Source organism: Nelusetta ayraudi, unplaced genomic scaffold, assembly GCF_046127955.1.
Source record: "Nelusetta ayraudi isolate G7.1 ecotype Tasmania unplaced genomic scaffold, CSIRO-AGI_Nayr_v1 ptg000132l, whole genome shotgun sequence".
Classification (NCBI taxonomy): domain Eukaryota; kingdom Metazoa; phylum Chordata; class Actinopteri; order Tetraodontiformes; family Monacanthidae; genus Nelusetta; species Nelusetta ayraudi.
Window position 1 is genome coordinate 936,047 of NW_027466182.1, and position 17,835 is coordinate 953,881.

The window sequence follows — 17,835 nt, forward strand, 5'->3', positions numbered from 1 at the left end:
GACAGGTGGGTGGGACGGGCAGAGAGGCGGGCTCCTTTTCAAGGAGGGTAAGCTGCCATCGTAGGCCGAGGTGAGCCTTAACCCCCTTGCTTGCCCGCTTTAATCCCTCATTTATGTGAACTCAGCTTTGGAAATGAAGCTGTCACTGTATTTTCCCTTCCCCTCACCCATGCTGCGGTATAATCAGGAGGCACACCCGCATGCGACACACACACACACACACACACACACACACACACACACACCGACGCAGGCAGACGAAGGACAGAGACACAGAAAATCACTCAGGAGAGGTTTTAAATTCATTCCAGTGAGCAGATGTAGAGATTCGTGCAGCCTCACCTTGTCTGCGGGAAGAGGAGGTGGGACGGCGGGATATGTCAGAGACAGACGGGGAATTATGGGTAAATGCACCGGGTGAGGAATATAGCGTGCAATCTCCCGGTCTAATCTGGGATCTGTGGAAAATGCCATTCATTCTGCCAGTGGCGTCCCGCTCGCTGTGACTTTGGGCCGCTGCAGGTGCTGTTTTCAGGCAAATGAAACGTCTCGGGGAAAGAGAGGCGCGAGGCTTCGCAAGGGAAGGGAGGTAATAGTGGGTGAAGCCGATTGAATCATCCACGTGTTTTGTCTGTTTTTTTCGCTACGAGCCGCAATAACCTGAATTTTGCCAGGATGCAACTTATTTTCACCCCGACTGAAACACAGCAAGTGCCTCAAGGAGAAATTTACACTGCGCAACAGGAGGTGTTTGAGTGACGATCTCAGAGCTGAGAAGTGATCAAAGGTTTTCTAATTACCATCTCTCTCTTACACTCTTTTATTCTCGTAAGAGATGATGGACAAAGAGCTTTATACATTAATACCAGGAAGGAAATGTGTCCTCAGCATAAACACGGACTTGTACTGCCATCTGGTGGCCGTAAGAGGACATACGGAACGGCCGACCACCGGGTGGATGACTCACTGTCAGTAGTTTTGAGAAGTGAGCTTTCTTTCGTATATATCATTTTAATCATCGTTGTTTCGTCCGGCGTGTAATTTTGCCGTAGCTCAAGAATTAAGACGCGGACGTATTTCCTGCTTCCCTTCCGTTGTTTTAAACTGCGCATTTAAAGCGCAGTTCTCCGCAGAGGGTCGCCGCCCTGACCCCGGAAGAAAATGGGATCGTCGCGAAGGCGGCGCCCACAAAAAAAAGCACATAAATAAATAAACAAACATTTCATATTCCCATCCACCCTTCGCCACCACCTTTCTGTTTCACCCTCACCGTCGCCTTCCTTAGGTGATGCCTGGCGTCACACCGGTGTGTAATGGGGTGCTGTCGGTGGGGGTGGGGGGGGCAGCGAGGGGGGGGGACGCGCGTCTCAGATGAGATGTGTGACTGGCATGCTAACACGCAGTTTTATCTGTGGGGGATAGAAAGAGAGGCGAGGCCCTCAGTGCACCACCACCCCAACTCCACCACCCTCCCCTCACTACAGGACTTTTGATTAAAGCTCCCTCTGTACACACCCGCGCACAAGCGTCTGAACACACACACCTGCACACACACATAAATATAGAAATGTACACACATTCAGCCACACAGACTATAAAGAAGGAGGGGTGGGGGGAAACAACGAGGCCGGGCTGTACACACAACAGCCTACCTTTTGTGGGCGGGTGTTGTTCTGACCCGAGCGAGGCTGCGTGTCCATTATGGAGTTGATAGGAGGATTTGGCCATGTTGATTCTTGGCGGCATCATCTCCTCCGCCGTAAATAAACCCAGAGTGTTTTCTCCGAGTCGCACAACAATACACAACAAAATAAGGGCTCTCAGCTTTATCCCCCCCCCCGCTCCCCACCCAGCTTTTATCCACTGCGCACATATGCTTGCACACAAAGCTTCCGGCCCCCGAGGAAAGGATTGTGGCCAAAATAACACATAGCATCTTCCAGCATTGGCAGGATGACTTCCGCAACGGGAGTAATGTTGGAATGTTCTTGCGGGTCCGCTAGCTGAATTGCAGCACTTTCTGAAAATTCCGACATTATGATTGTATTTGATGAGATGTAACGTTTTTCACACCGAATGCATGTCTATATTATTTGTCTTTTAAAATTAACTTGGAGGAGCGAGGGGGTGGATTTCCATTTTTCCACAAAAATATCCATGGAAACTTTATATTTGCATCTACGTAATTCTTAAACAAAGAATCAATCTTTTACACCTCACAATTTCCATTTTTCCACCCCCACCCAGATTTTTTTTTTTTTTTAAATGAGCCCACGCCTGTTTCACAAGGTGCACTCGCTGCGTGCTCAACAAGATGCCTTTTTCATCTGCCATGCAATTCACAAAAATGACCACAAGAGGCGAGTAATGAGCCACAATGTTCCGTTGAAAGGAATTAATGACGATTTAATTAATTTTACCTTCCTTTAATAAAATCCACTTTGAATAAAAAGCACAAAAAATTGCAATGTGATTCTTAGTGTATATTTAAAAATGCACAGTCAATTCTAGCATTTTGTAATCATGAATTGTCTAATATTTATTCAATGTCACTTTTATATTAACATTATAAATATACTTTAAGTCAAAATGAGGATTCTTCAATAACATATTTTCACAATAACAGTAAGTCATGTTTACACTGATTATAGCTACAAGCTATTTCACCCCACTTCCTCATAATTACCTCCTAAATAAAACGGTGACATTCATAGATGGTGTCTTGTTTTTCTCCATATATCCACCTGTTGAAATGCCTTTCTCTATGTCATACAGTTGATATAGAATGGTCGGACATTTAATTGAAAATGTACAAGCATTGTATTTTAGTAGGAATATATACATATGCACATCTCTTATATAACAGATTTTTAAGTGGTAGTGTTTAAAAACAACGTCTCTTAATATTTTTAACCCAAAATCTTGTTGAATGACTCCCCCTTACAACAAAAAGGGCATTATTTCCAAGAGCTTGTGCTTTGTCGGCGTGACAGAGAACTTAGAAGCTAATTTAAATAAGGAATAGCCAAAATATTATATTTGGTTAAGCATTAAGGCAAACCATCAGTTGATTTTTTTTTTTTTTTTTTTAATTTAACATAGGCAGTTGATTCCTAAGAAGTATGTTTTAGTTAAAAAGTGAAGCTTCATATTACATCCTCACACCTCCACCCCCTGGCAAACTAGCAAAAAAAGGTTGTTGTTTTTTTTTATGTGTGTGACTTGGATAATAAATTAATGAATGCGATAGAGGGCAGACAACAGTCAGGGATCGGACGGCGAGGGGCTGGCCGGAGGACAGACGGGTTGGACGAAGTGTTTGTACTTCTCGGGTGCAGGAGCCTGAGGAGGCGATGGGATTGGAGTGTCTGGAGAGGCTGCAGGGAAGGGCGAGAGAGGTCAGAGAGACTTTTTACACTTTCATCTCTCAACATGCGGTTGCATGCATGGGCACACATGCACGCGCACAACCTACCAACGAGTGGAGTGTGAGTGACGGGCACGGTGCTGATGACCAGAGTGTGTCCAGTCAGCGGGTTCTGGGCCAGCTGGGTGTGTCCCTGGTGGTGGAAGTGCGTGGGATCGGAGGAGAGACCTGCAAACAACACAACACAAAGAACAATTCATATTTAACCTTCTGAGGTGTTAGTTCACCAAAGAGGACAAAGTGTAATATTGTTTTAGCCTCATGGAACAACATTGCGATGTCCTGCTGGTTCCCCTCAGCCAAAGTACACTGACAAACACCACACGCAAAGGCTTTTCTGTACCCCAGTGTCAATTTTCTGAGCTTTTCCCACAGTGTTTTGAATAATAGAAGACATTTTTTTTTTACCAGCATCTTTTACAATAACGTTAAAAGTTGGAGCCAAAAATGGGTCGTGAGTGACACAACGCCTCTACTCTGAAGACTTGTGATGCCTTCCGCCTTTAACAGACGTCAGCACCGATACGCATCTATAGTCAAGTTTGCATCCAGCTGTGACATCTATTTCCGTATATGAGGGGTTTCAACAATCCTGTGCGTTGCACAGAACTTTTTTTTTGACCCTGGTAGAAAAGTTTGTTAAATAAGTTTTTCCTTTTTTATTTAGTTCACACTTTTACAGAATCTCCACTCCTCAAGTGAGACGCGGCCAAGGGTCACCTTCTGATTTATTTATTTATTTGTTATTGCATATATCTGTTTTTTCTTTTCCTCTCACGTCACCTCCGAGGAGCATCTCCTGCAGCAGGTTGTCTATCTTGGCCAGGCCGCAGAGCTTAACGAACTGCAGCTGCTCGATCATCTGCCAGGTGATGCTCTGCAGGGTGGGCAGCAGGAGTAACAGCTCCCCGAAACGACCCCGGGAGTCGTACTGCCGGTCGTTAATGTAGTCCTCCAGGCTCATCTGCACCTGAGCGCACAAGTGTGAGAGTTTGTCCGTGGCCCCAGAGTAGCGCATTTTAATATGCAAGTTGCCCTTTGTGGTTGCAATTGTTTGTGGTCATTTCGATAGATGTTTACTGTAAAAGGCTGCAGCAGCTCTTTGTTCTGGTCTTGCTGTCACGTTCTTCACCTACCTGTAGACGCATGCCCTTGATCTTGGACGGGTTCCGTAAAGACTTTGCATCTGCAGATCACGGGAGGAAAAAATAGGGAGATCAGGCATGGAATGGAGGATACGGGTGGAATAGATAGAATGATCAAAGTAGGTATAGGTGGCCACACTGGGGCGTAAAGGCAGAATGAGGGGATTTATTGGAGGGGAGAGAAAAGGGTGGGAAAGAGCCACATTATATGGCCGTAAATGACGGCTTCACTCTGGAAAAGGAGACATAAATGAGTGATGGAGGGATTGGATTGAGACTTTGAAAGGTCAGGAAATGGTGCAGGGTGAGTCGGGCCCATCGCAAAGTTGTAATTTTAATTTTTAGTTTGTTTTAATGCTATGTGTAATTCAGAACTTTTTGTTGGCCCCAACATTGAACCAATTCCATCTAACGGATCATTGGGAATCAAAGAGTCATGTTTGACCCTAACGATTCACTTCCAGGAAGAGTTGACTGAGAACTTTTTGCTACCTGGGTCGAAGAAGACGATGGCCTTGAGTGCCGCGTACTCGTTTTCGTCTATTTGAATGTCCTGGAAGGGCTGAACCAGCTCGTCCAGCACTCGGCAGGCGACCCGGGAGAGCTCCGTTTCGGGACAGTTCCTGTGGATCACACAGCCGTTGCCTGTAGATACACACAGAGCGAGGTGTTTAATTGTCCTGGAGGGTTCAGGCTGAAGGGTTGATGGAATTGTGTTGTGTTTTATCGGGTCTCATTTGGGTTTCAAGAAACATTATGAGGCAGAAGTTTCACATCTAAAAATGTAGAGAGAGGGCGTGCACACATGGGCGTGTCCACTTGACAAATCAGCTGACCGTATAATGTCGGGACACACCCCAGTAATGAGCAACGCTATTTACAAGACAAGTTTTGTGGCCACAATGAAACCAAAAGCTCCAGTTAATCATTGGCGGACGGCGCAACATTTGAACAAGCTGATGACCACGCTTAACCTAAACCTCAAACCAGGTTTGTAGCCGTATAAAGAAGCAGGCGGTCTGTACCTAAAAGCAGGAAGTCCCTGAATGCCATTGACCTCTTGGCAACCCCCAACAACAGGTGTTCACCTGCATGGGCCCTGAGCAAGCACACCTGGACACAGACACACAAAATGAAAAACTGACAAATTCACTGACGCATCTGGCTGAACTTCTCAAATTTACACACATTGTTCTGAAAGAATGCCCTTTGTGATTTCACAAAGAGCGCCAAACATGTGGAAGGTGTGACGAAGGATCGCTTTTTTCGCTTTTTTTAATGGAGGCTGTAAACAGAAGGCTAAATGTGCTGTTTTATCTGAGAGTTTAATCTGAAGAGATTGCTTTTTGGATTATTAATTGCACGAGGCTGCTCCATTAGAAATAAGGGTGTGAAAATGGGGGAAATGTGCATGACCTTTAGCCCAACCAAAGCTCAAGATCTGAACTCAAGTCACGTAGCACAGCTCCGGTACCTGGTCGTCCAGCGCCAGCTCTCCGAAAGCGGGAATATATTTAGCCCATTCCACCAACACCAGTAACTGTTGCCTCATAGAATCGCAGACGTCCCCGACCGTGGCCGACTTCTGCTCCGACACGTCCGCTATTCCAACCGGAGACGTGATCTGTGAGGAGGAGGAGCAGAAATTTCAGTTTTCCACCCATTACGATTCAGCAAACGGCACCGCGCTCTCATCATCGCACAACTGAGAATGTCAGGCGTGTCACCTGTTTTGACAGCGATTCGGCCTGGGCCAGGATAGTGATGGGAGGCAGGTCTTGGGAATCGGTGATGTTTCTCCTGGAGCTGATGCGGTCCCTCTCGTTCTGCACGGCTAACGTGTGACGAGACGGCTGAAGTTACCACGTGAATAATTAATGATGCAGCAGCAGGGGGGCTTCCAACACAAACACGTTGCCAATCGGGATTTTGCACAGTCGACCGACTCATCTTTGCTCTGATTTTAGAGGCTTTTTGAAGAGGTTGATAAAGCCTGAGAGGGTGAACGACGAGGAATCCTCGAGCTCAAACTGGAAACGGGTCCGCGGTTAATATTTAGGAAAAATAGCAGCGCCGGCTGGCATCAGCAAAGGGAGTCAAACGTTAACCAGTTGCAATCCAGAACAACATGTTTAAATAACACATGATTAGGTGTCGTAAAAGTCCATGCCAAGGTTATACCCCTCATAAATACGCACACATTCAAAGTAATCACCACTTTTATGGCACTGCTGGGTTTCAGCTATCTTGAAGGAGCCTTTTCCTCCTGCGGTTTTAAAGTGGTACATCGTCTTAAAGTAAACCTTACAGTCTTCCTGCTGCCGAGCCATTTCATGAGCCATACAGCAAAGCAGAGCTGTTGAATTCTTGTGAACGGCAGGAAAACGCTGATACTTTGTACAGCAAGAAATTCCTCTTTCACTTAACTACATGTTAAGGTTAGTCCTGTTTTTAGAAAGTAGCTGGCTGTGATGGAGCAGCTGTCACTGAAAATGGGAGGTTAAAAACACCTGAAGTTTAGAACCGTGTTGGTTTCAATTACAAGGACGCTGAAGATAAACTACAGATGTTGCTTTCGCAGTTTTATTGTTTGCTTTTTGCAAATTCGGTGTTGGTTTTTCACTCCACTCGCCACTGGAACGCTGCAATGCTGAATCAACATCCTTGGCTGCAATATCCTGGATCTGTCACAACTCGGCCCTCTCTGTTTGTTAAAGCGACATCCCCCCACCCTCACCTCTCCCGCCGCCCCTCACCTTCTTTTTTCATGCCGGCCCGGAAGCATTTGTTGAGTCTGCAGAAACGACACTGGTTCCTCTTATCCTTGTCCACAATGCACTGCCTGCTGAACCTGCACAAATCCAGCAAAAACAAGTCAAAGGCACTGGAGTTAGAAGACATTCATCAACATACATATATATTTTTTTATATAATATATGTATATATATATATATATATATATATATATATATATATATATATATATATTCAAACAACCAGAATATTGCAAGGATGCTCATCCCGCTCGTGCTTTCCTGGTGTGTTTTGTACCTGCAGGTGTAGACGTGACTCTTGCGTATGGAGCGCCTGAAGAAGCCCTTGCAGCCGTCGCAGCTGGACGCTCCGTAGTGTTTGCCCGTGGCCTTGTCGCCGCAGATGGCGCAGTTGGTGCTGAGCCCGTCTGGACCCGGGAGGCTCGGCTCGGTCGGCATGCTGTCTGGAGTCCCAAGAAAGAGCGAGGCAGCGCGGGTGAGTTGCGTAAAAACGTGTGTCGGTCATGTGGAATCATCACCGTTACGTTGGCTATCACAATGGTGGCTAGTCCTCCTGGGATCCCTAAAAATCTCTTTAAAATGAAACATCTAAGCATATAACATGATACAAGTTGGTCTGAGCCACTTCAGATATCGGCTATTTGCCGTGCAATACAGCCAACTGCAGATTTTTGAAAAAGTTATTTTATTTTTATTTATTTATTTTTGTTTTTTGTTTTTATTTGTTGTTGTTTTTTTGTTTTTTGGCAGTATTGCGCAAATGTTAATTTCCGACATGTTCACGTGGCTACTAAGAGACATCAGCGTTGATGTCTTTTCTCTGCCGGCATCACAACAACAACGACAACGACAATAATAATAATCTGGGCAATTTTCATAATCAGAAAAGGCAGCGGCGCCACGGCCGCAATCAAAACCATAATCATCACCATTGTGCACGTTTATTGCCCAATCAGGGCCCTAAATGAAGGTGGTGTGCATGATGGAGGTGTGCGTGTCTTCAGACGCGCTCGGTTCCTCTTTGCAGGCATCTTGCTGGGCTCGCCCGCGGGCACGCGCGCCGGCTCCTCAATGACACATCTTTATGCCACATTCCTGCGATGCCTCCCGAAATAGATTTATTAAATTTATGACTTCATTACTTTATGGCCGCCAACCCTGCCCCCTCTCTGTTATTTTCCCTTGCGTGGTTTCACCGCGGCACGTCTGGAAACGAGCGAAACATTTCAAATCGGTGCCAAGGAGCGCACAAATGGATGCGCACACTATTGAAAGGCTTTTTTGGTGGCAGCTTGACGTCCAAGCTCATCAGCAACCGAGCGGAATTACACACGTTCTCACAACCAGTGTACATCGTCACTGAAATCCACAGTGTTGAACTGCAATGTGCCTGTGCACCTGTCACTCATCCATCCCTAGAGAAAAATAGATGGTTCCCGATTCCTCATTTCCTTTGTTTGTTTTCATTTTTGTTCTTGCTCATTCAAAGCATTTGACTCTGCACGTGCAGGTCTTACCTCCACCATAGATGACCTCCGCGTTCTCAAAGCCCAGCGTGCTGTACGAGGGGTCCAGGCCTTCGCAGTAGTTTGCTACTTCCATATCTAGCAGAGTTTTGCTCTGGGACGCAGGATACCTCATTCCTGTTTCGGCTCCTTTCGGCCTCCCGCCGTAAAGTCTCTCCTTCCCCTCGCGGCCCGCCCGCACCACATCTGATTCACACCGACATGACAATGGAGATCCCGGCCAGAAGGCTGTACAATCCTATCTGATTGGGCTGAGAACAAGGAGAGGGGCGGAGCGGCGGCCGAGACTTCTCACCTTATTACAAATACTTATCTGTCCTTCTTCGTGTGTACTTATCTTGGGGATGGAAAGATTGGCTAAGGGAGATATTTTCCCACTACCTCACGAGGCCACGCCTCTTTTACTACCTCTCATTTGCAACCACGGTGAAAGATACGCAGGGGGGGCGGGGGGGGGGCAGCTGTCTATGAAGTTTTCCCGTCCAGTGCGTATCGGCATGCACAGCAAATTTATGAACGTGCGCGAGCCGGTGTTCCTAATCTAATCAATAGTCGAGTAATCGCAGCGCCACCTCAGCAGATATAACCCATGAAAAAAACAGAGTGAAGTGGAAAAACACTGATAAATTCTATGCGCACAGTACTTAAATCCGTGCTTTTTCAGATGACCTGCTCATGCACAGAACTGTACACGACTTCAATTAACACAGCCTAGAAACCCCACCCGGGTAAAAAAAAACAAACTCTGAGCACTGAGCTGTCAGCAGGCTGACTCACCTGTCAGCGCGGGGGACGCTGTAAACATTCTCACTCGCTATCTAAGACGCGTAAAAAAAAAAGAAAAAAGGCGTCCCTGCCCAGCAGTTTCGCGTGAGGAACTTTCATTGCATCCCATTGTGTGGCTTTAAAGTAATCACCGCGGGGGCCTTTGTGTGAGAGAACAGGCTGCAAGTGAGGTCGGTAGGAAAGAAGGAAGGAAGGTGGGAGGTGACGGTGGAGGTTGGGGAGGGGGAGGGCAGCATCGTGGAAGATTTGATGCCCCACATCGGTAATGAGGCTTCACAGCATCCACATTAAACCAGCAGCCGCCGCCGCCGGAGGCCATAAATTATGACCGCGGGCTCCATAAATCAGAAGGCACATTTTCACAGATTACTCGATGGACATTAAAGAGAGAGAGTGATTAGCACCCGGCCGCGGATTAATAACGGACATATAAGTTACTGGGGTGGAGGGGATTATGGGTGGGAGAGAGAGAGAGAGAGAGAGAGAGAGAGAGAGAGAGAGAGAGAGAGAGAGAGAGAGAGAGAGAGAGAGAGAGAGAGAGAGAGAGAGAGAGAGAGAGAGAGAGAGAGAGAGAGAGAGAGAGAGAGAGAGAGAGAGAGAGAGAGAGAGAGAGAGAGAGAGAGAGAGAGAGAGAGAGAGAGAGAGAGAGAGATTACATTTTAACCAGTCGATGAGATGAGGCGTCCTGACTCATCAGGTTTGGAGTTGGAACTGTGGAAGAATTTAGCCCTTTACGACGCTGACGGCGGCCCAGGGCGTGCTCGGTTGAACGAGCGGCCGGGACTGCAACGCTGCATCCGTTAGACATCAAAGACGGGGCGGGGGAGAGAGAAACAAAAAAAAAAAAAAAACGTGAGGTGACATGAGGTGTGGCTGTACATACAGAAATATTTGTGCAAACACAGAGTCCTTGCTGAACAATAGGAGCCCATTAATTTCTCCTCAAGCCAATCTGACGTGTTCTCTGAAGTGATTTAAACCTTTTTCTTCAGCCTTTGTTGTTGTGCTTGGAGCAGTGGAGCGACGTTACACTATTGTATATGAAAGTGAAGTCTGTGAAGATAGCCCTCTGTTTACAGCCTTCCGCTCAAACCGATGCTTCGTCGCACCGTCCGCATGTTTGGAAGCGAAAATGTCTGTGAGGCTCTTGGAAAGTAGCACGCTTAGCCCTCTGTTTACAGCCTACTCCTAAATCCAGTGCTTCATCGCACCTTCCGACGTTTGGAAGGGAAAATGTCTGTGAGGCCCTCGGAAAATGTCACACTTAGCCCTCTGTTTACAGCCTATTGCTAAAACCGATGCTTCGTCGCACCTTCCGCATGTTTGGAAAGGAAAATGAAGCAGGCAGCCCCGAATCACTGACCAGTTAGAGGCATCAGTGCGTTTTATGACATCATAAAGGGCTTATTTCAAGAACTGTGCTTTTCAGCACACTTCCTGCCAAGAAGGCCAAGCAAAGATGTTCCTGTTGGCATAACCAGGCAATTAAAAACGCACGTTATTTTTTTCCCTGTTCTCATTATCTGTCCGTAATCAACTGGCCTCGACTTCAGCTTTCATCTCCCCTGCGGATTCTCCACATCACCTCGTTTCCCGGTGGCACTGACCGATGAATCAAACATGGGCGGTCAGCGTTTTAAATTTTCAGAGCCACCCGCGGGCGGTAATTCAGAAACCTTATGTCCGCCCAGCAACCAAGAGCTCTTAGAGGCCATAAAAGCCCGGCGTTAAGAGGCTATCTCTGTGTGAACTGGTCATAATACTGTCGCCTCTATTTGGCTTGGAGGCTTTAATAGCCAAAGATAATGATACCCGGCCAACTGACTCCAGTAAACTGCGACTTCCTGATATCCGGGTAAAAGTGGGAAAAGATCAAATAAAAATAGCGCAAGTTGCAGACGAGCCACTTTCGAGATTCAACCACTCTCATTCTGAGAGGCTCGGTGTATTTTGGCGCCACTACTGAACCATTTTGTGACGGTCCGTGTTAAATTAACCAGATTAAATGAGGTCAGCATTTTGGGGGTGTTTTTCCACCATTTTGTTACAAGGTGACCTCAGTCACCACCAGCGGAAGACGAGTGGTGCAGTGCAACCACGCAAAGCTGCACTGCGTCCTGCAGCGCCTCACAGCAGCTCAGCTGGCGAAAACCAAACCTCTCTGAGCCCCGGCTTTAACCGCAGCAAGTGCCGTTGTCTGCACGTCAGTCATTTGAATTTTCACGGTCGACATGTCAGAGGAAGGGCATTTAAATATTTTATTTTTAGGGACGTAGGTCAAGGCAGGGTTCTTTGTACACCTTTTTAGTCATGTATTGTTGACTATTATACTACCATTAAAGCACACACATACATATATATGTATATATATATATATATATGTACACATATGTTTTTAAATTATAAACATTAAGAGTGTGAATGCGCTTCACACTACTGCTGACGAGCAACAAATATTTTTTTCTGCGATCTCCACCCGAGATGTTCGGGACGAAATCCCTGTGCAGATGTTTATCACAGGATCTTTTACAGCACGGCGTGCGCGGCGAAGTTGCTGTAATCTTATCTGTTTTCGCAAAATACGACGTACAGACGGGCCGGGGGGAGAGGGGGGGGGGGCGGAGGGGCGGTGACGCCGCCGCCGCAACATACACAAAAATCCTGGCTCGCTCAGAAAAGCCGCACTGCGCGTCGCCCGCAGAAGTACACGCAAACAGGAATTGTTGTTACCAAACAACGTCGCGCGACATGCACACGTGAATTTTCTTTTCTTTTTTTTGCAGAGCATGTTGCCCAAAAGTTCTTGAGAAACATGTGTCAACCTCCGATACACGCCAAAGCCACAACATTATTTTTCTCTTTTTTTTTTGATGACGCGGCAAACGTCTCACGGCACAAAAGGGAGTCCACCTTACCTGTTTTCCTTTTCTTGTCCGGGATGTGCATTTATCCTGCCGGTGCCTGACGTCCCGCGGCCTCTCAGCGCGACTTTAACCTAAAGGCGGCAGAGAGAGCGACTAAGTGCGGGGGGGAAAGAAAAGGTGTCCGGTAACAATAGGAGGGGAAGGCTGGAGAGCCGAGCGGCTTTTAATTCATGGAGCGACACATTGGATGGCGCCACCATAGCCCTGTCATTAGATCGATTTACTAAACAAACTAAAAGTAGGGTGGGGATGTTAAACAGTAACCCAGCGCCATAAAACCAAAAGGAAAGGGATCAACAGGTGTGTGTGTGTGCGTGCGTGCGCGCTTGTGCGCGCGCAACTCTGAGTGCAGGAGGTAAGAGATCCGCGGGGAGTTGAGATAATGTTTTACGCATAATGGTGAAAAAAAGTTAGACATTTATTTCTCAGCTGTTCAGCGGGACGCTGCCGTTATGTGCGCCCGGGTTAAAGGTGCCGCGAGGAAGAGTCGAGGAAGACTCGTAGCACGTAGAAGGCGTAGAAAGTTAACCTCAGTGTTTTCTGCCGCCCTACAATATCATTTACCCGCACGGCCGAGTCTGTACTTTTAATGACACCTCTGGATCTTCTGTGTCTCTGTCCAGGTAGTCTGGGTTCTTATTAGAGCCTATTGCGCAACCTAAGACTGTTTAGCCTGGCTCCTAGTGCTGCTATTGCCACCCCATACTTACGTAGCAACCCACTCCTAATTATTGCTTCAATACCAATAAAATTGGATTATTATAATTATGATGATTTTTCACGGCACACATGGCATTATCTCATGGTACACTAGTGTATCGCAGCACAGTGGGTGAAAAACACTGGTGTTGTCGGCCCACGGTCAGGTGCATCTAAAACCCAATGACAGCACTTAATTGCAACAGTCATATCAGAATTAAATTGGGATTTATTTTAACCGTCTTTCAATGAGTTGTGTGGGGAAATATATCGACGACGCACTGGTGGCAAAATGGTTTTGCAAACGCGCCAGCCAGAGGTGAGGCAGGCTGTCCAGCTTCAGTACAGTCCTCCACGCCCTGAACAGAGACTCATCAAGGGTTGAGCACTGTTTGCATAAAATGTACATTCATAGCAACGGCTGTCAAACTTTTTTTGTTGAGCTCTTTAATCAAAGCGCACCAAAATAAGTTTCTTTAATCTTTTTTTTTTTTTCCTACAAAAGCAACAAATGTCAGAAATGTAGAAGACAATGAGTTCCTGCGCCCAGTCTGTCAACTTTTCCCCGAGAAGCACATGTAGCAAGTCCGGTTCCCCAGGAGGGTGAGCATGTCCAGGCAGTTCAAGGTGGTCAGACTCAGGAACACCTCGTTGATGTTCTCCAGCCTCCCGATCTCCAGCAAGTATCTCATGCGGAAGCCGTGGTAGGGGATGAAGCACACCACCATGATGAGTGCAAAGAACAGACTCTTCAGCTGGGCCCAGAACTCCTGCTGGGACGTGCAGCCCTGCCGATGCTTCTTGTAGAGGATCCTCAACACGTTGGCCTGCAGGGAGGTCAGCACGGCGGCCACCACGATGATCACGCTGCTCACGATGTAGTTGAAGACCTTCGCCGGTGGCGTGATGTTGCTGCCGAAGTTGAAGCAATGCGTGGACCTGCCGTCGCTGAGGCTCTGGTTGTTCATCTGCGTCCCGTAGTGGAAGTGGATGACGCACGGCGCCACCACCAGCACCACCATCCATAGGAGGGCGCTGCAGAGCAGCACGTGGATCCACCGGAACTGCGCCTCGTGCACGCCCTTGCGGTAGAACGCCATTAGGCGCATGATGAGGATGATGACGTAGAAGATGAAGGACATGTACATGTGGATGTGGATCATGCTGCTCACCACCCGGCACCAGGCCTGGCCCAGCAACCAGTCGGTAGTGGCGTAGTAGTAGATCCGAAAGGGCACGGTGACCAGGAAGAGGAAGTGGGCAAAGATGAGGTTGAGCACGGCCACCGAGGTGATGGACGTGGAGCTGGACTTGAGGATGTGCGCCATCAGGCCCAGGCTGATGGTGCCGGTGAGCAGCACCACCGAGTAGATGGCCAGCAGGGCACTGTTGTACTCATGGCTGTCTGGGCCTTTATGTTCCGGGCTTCGGGTTGCAGCGGTGCTCATCTTTAAAAACAACAATAATAATAATAATAAGGGAGAGGAAAAAGGACATGGTTTCCACCTGGTGTTGCGCTGACCCAGTCTTTTCTGGAGGAGGTGAATCCAATTTTATATATTTAAAAAAACATAAACATCTTTGAACCCTTTGAGACTGCAGGATGGGCGTAAACCAGGGGTAGGCAAACTTTTTTAGCAACGGACCACATCGAGTCGGCGGGCCACAGACCGTTTTGTTGGGGGGGGGTGGTGTTGGAAATTGCGCTAACGACCTGGCATTTTTTTTCGTTGACGGGGTGGTGGTGGGGTGTAAACCAACAAATAAACAACAAAAAAAGACTGGTGATGAGTTTTTTCTGAAAAACTTCACACTAGTGAAGTTCAGAAGAATTGTCATTGTTACTTCCTCATTTTTGCTGTCAGGACAGGATTGAAATATACTTTCACCTCTGGGGAACCTCTTTATCTTCATTTATTTCTCGGCTTATGTGGCAAATGGAAACAAAATTCCAGAAAGATTTGGAAACTTAGGAATTTGGCTTTTATAGAAGTTAATCGATATTTTTCAAAATCTTTCCGAGGTAATGCAAAAACAAATCATCAAACTGAATACGCTAAACTTTAAAGATTCCTTAATCAGCACTCGCATGTCAAAAAATTTTACTCTATAAAAGGATTATGAAGCATTTGCATTTTTCGATTATAATTGCTACTCATTTAAAAAATAAAAAAAAAATCTCAAAAACAATCAGTCACATTGTATTTCGACTAATCAAACCGAAGAATGATAGAAAAACGAATGCCCCGGTTTCAGCAGGTTAAAGGAGCCACATACATAATTCAGCTCTGCAGACTTTAGGAAACAAAGCGCTTTGCCCATGTACACATGCAGTGAAGTGTCAAGAGAGGGAAGTTACATCAAAGACCCTCAGTGAGCTTAGAGTGGGCACTAATCTCCTCCTGCTCCTCCCATTGGATTTGCTGGCCATCTCCCTGACCTTACGCTGTGGCAGTTAGCACCAAATGCTAATGGTAGCCTGCAAAAACGGTAGCTTAAAGTGTAATTTAAAGAAATGCCAAGAGGGTTATCATATCGCTTACTTCTTTGCATAAACAAGCACAGAGTTGGTCTTGTTAATTCCTCGTTTTGTTCTCCGGATGCTCAGTGTGATTGAAGTATCCAGCTCTGAACTCTAGCAGGGTAATAATTTTGTATGTGGATGCATTAAATCACAAATGTTTGGTCCAGATGACCAGAGAAGACGTGAAAACTAATTCTGCGTCAGGCTCACAGAAAGACAGATATATAGATAGAAGTTACTTTTACCTACCTTTTCTAGTTCACAGAAGAGGTTACCAAGTGTTCTCTTAAGTGGAAATAGCAGCGTGTCCTCTGCATCAGTCGAAGCCTCCTGGCTTGTGCGTGTGCGTGCGTTTCCCCAAAGCCGCCCGCTTTTAAACACTTCCGACTCACCAGCTCAAGTGGAGAAGTGTGCCAACTTGGTGTGAAAGTTGGCGATATGACAGTGCGTCTGCTTGTCTTGTTTTTTTTTTTTGGTTTTTTTTTGCATGCCGTGTGAATGCTGTGCAGTGTTGTGCGTTATAAAACAGGAGGTGATTTCACACACGAGTGCAGCCACAGAGCCGACTGCTTCCCCTTACGGACGACCTCTCGACTGCGCCTGTTCTTTTAGTCGCGCATGAAATACAAACTGTAGTTCGCTATGCTGCAGCAGGACTACAATGTAGTGAACTCCACTGGGGAACACATGAGTCCAGTGCATAGCATGTACACGTTCATCCAGACATGAGTTTTGCAAAAATGCCCCAATGGTATTAAAACAAATTATTTTTTGTTTTTCTTATCATAAAGGTTGTTTCAATTCAATTCCCTCTGAACTAAACTAAGTTGCATGAACTGGAATCATGCAGCTACTCTACTGAACTCACAGCGTTACGCATAGACGATTGGTGCCTCTGAGAAATGAGGGGGTGAAAAATCAACAGTCAAAAACTTTGGGTTTACACTTGTTCTCGTCAAAAGCATTGGGCAATTTGAAATTGAAGAAGTATGAGAGGATGTGGTATCGCTGGCTCTTCGCGGACGTGTCGATCGCCCTTGAGCCATGCATCGCAGTCAGTGGCAAAGTCGAATGCATGCAAGGCGTCACTTGTCGTTGTTTACCTCCTTGCTGAGGGGAATTACGAGTCTGCAGTGGAGCTGAAAATCTACAAACCTAATGTCTAACAGCATCTGACAAGAAATACTAAAGAATTTCCCCCTGTCTTACACGACAGGGAAGTTGTGTGAGAGTGAGAGCGAGAGAAACTCACTTATTAGACCGCTGACTGTACGTGACCTTCCTTAAGCTCCCGGTCACTTCCAGGGTGTGGGGCTTCATGATGTCACATGACACACATTTTATTATTTTTTTTTTAATGATTTTATTTTGTTGACCCCAAGAGCATGTATTCTGTCTCTCTGCTTCCTTGAAACCTGAGACGTGAGCAACCTTGCGAGTCACTAGTGTGTCATTGTTTGTGCTGCAGGGAGGGTGCTTCATTGTCTTTCACTCTCTTGTGTGCTGTCCAGTGTCTCACCCTTTCGAGAGCATTTTTTCTAATGCAGTGCCAATGACTTATTTGTTTTCATTAAGGAATGTTCAGTTTGCCTCACTCCATTTATAACCCGGCACACCTGATTGAATGTTTGCTAACGCCTGAAAGCATCTGCAAAGTTAAAGACATCAGATCATCTTGAAGCCTCCTATTGGGGGGAAAAGTTCAAACTGCAATCAACCACACACACACACACACACACACACACACACACACACACACACACACACACACACACACACACACACACACACACACACACACACACACACACACCCCGTGCCCTGTGTGTGTTTCTTGGTCAGTGGTCAGTGAACTCAATAGTGTTCCAACCCTGCACTATTGTTTTTGAAATGCAGTGCAGACTTCAGACTAAGTGAATCTGCTCTGTGTTGGAGGTTGGCAAAGACGATGAGCCAGATTTCACGTTTAATGTCCGAGCGAATCCACTGTTTTGCGCAGTTACAGAATTTTATCCAAGCCTCGTTTAAAT

At 46.5% G+C, this 17,835-nt stretch overlaps 2 protein-coding genes across 4 annotated transcripts in view; both read right to left on the reverse strand.

Moving 5' to 3' along the window:
* The window catches only part of hnf4g (hepatocyte nuclear factor 4, gamma), a 180,907-nt gene extending 168,033 nt beyond the window's left edge, over positions 1 to 12,874 (reverse strand). Inside the window, exons 1-11 of one of the 3 annotated variants that reach the window (XR_012929466.1) lie at positions 8,864 to 10,084; positions 7,624 to 7,789; positions 7,329 to 7,423; positions 6,300 to 6,406; positions 6,047 to 6,196; positions 5,598 to 5,685; positions 5,065 to 5,217; positions 4,564 to 4,613; positions 4,211 to 4,397; positions 3,476 to 3,595; positions 2,999 to 3,377 (exon numbers count right to left, since the gene is read on the reverse strand). Coding sequence is in view for 2 of the 3 variants with exons in the window: in XM_076051178.1 (XP_075907293.1) it covers positions 3,265 to 3,377; positions 3,476 to 3,595; positions 4,211 to 4,397; positions 4,564 to 4,613; positions 5,065 to 5,217; positions 5,598 to 5,685; positions 6,047 to 6,196; positions 6,300 to 6,406; positions 7,329 to 7,423; positions 7,624 to 7,789; positions 8,864 to 8,987 (1,353 nt within the window). In the remaining variant the exon portion in view is untranslated. Of the gene's footprint in view, positions 1 to 2,390; positions 3,378 to 3,475; positions 3,596 to 4,210; positions 4,398 to 4,563; positions 4,614 to 5,064; positions 5,218 to 5,597; positions 5,686 to 6,046; positions 6,197 to 6,299; positions 6,407 to 7,328; positions 7,424 to 7,623; positions 7,790 to 8,863; positions 10,085 to 12,573 lie in introns of those variants that run through there. The other 2 variants (XM_076051179.1, XM_076051178.1) reach the window with 2 other exon arrangements.
* A 618-nt stretch (positions 12,875 to 13,492) lies between these two features.
* On the reverse strand, positions 13,493 to 16,253 carry gpr141 (G protein-coupled receptor 141). Its single transcript, XM_076051181.1, has 2 exons — positions 16,055 to 16,253; positions 13,493 to 14,729 (listed from the first exon to the last, which is right to left on the reverse strand). Exon 2 carries the CDS (start codon positions 14,727 to 14,729, stop codon positions 13,836 to 13,838), a length of 894 nt encoding a protein of 297 aa, XP_075907296.1. The 5' UTR covers positions 16,055 to 16,253; the 3' UTR covers positions 13,493 to 13,835.
* Between the last annotated feature and the right edge of the window lie 1,582 nt (positions 16,254 to 17,835).

Excerpts from the sequence above, each read along its gene's own strand:
- gpr141 (XM_076051181.1), bottom strand. The coding sequence starts at position 14,729 with ATGAGCACCGCTGCAACCCGAAGCCCGGAACATAAAGGCCCAGACAGC.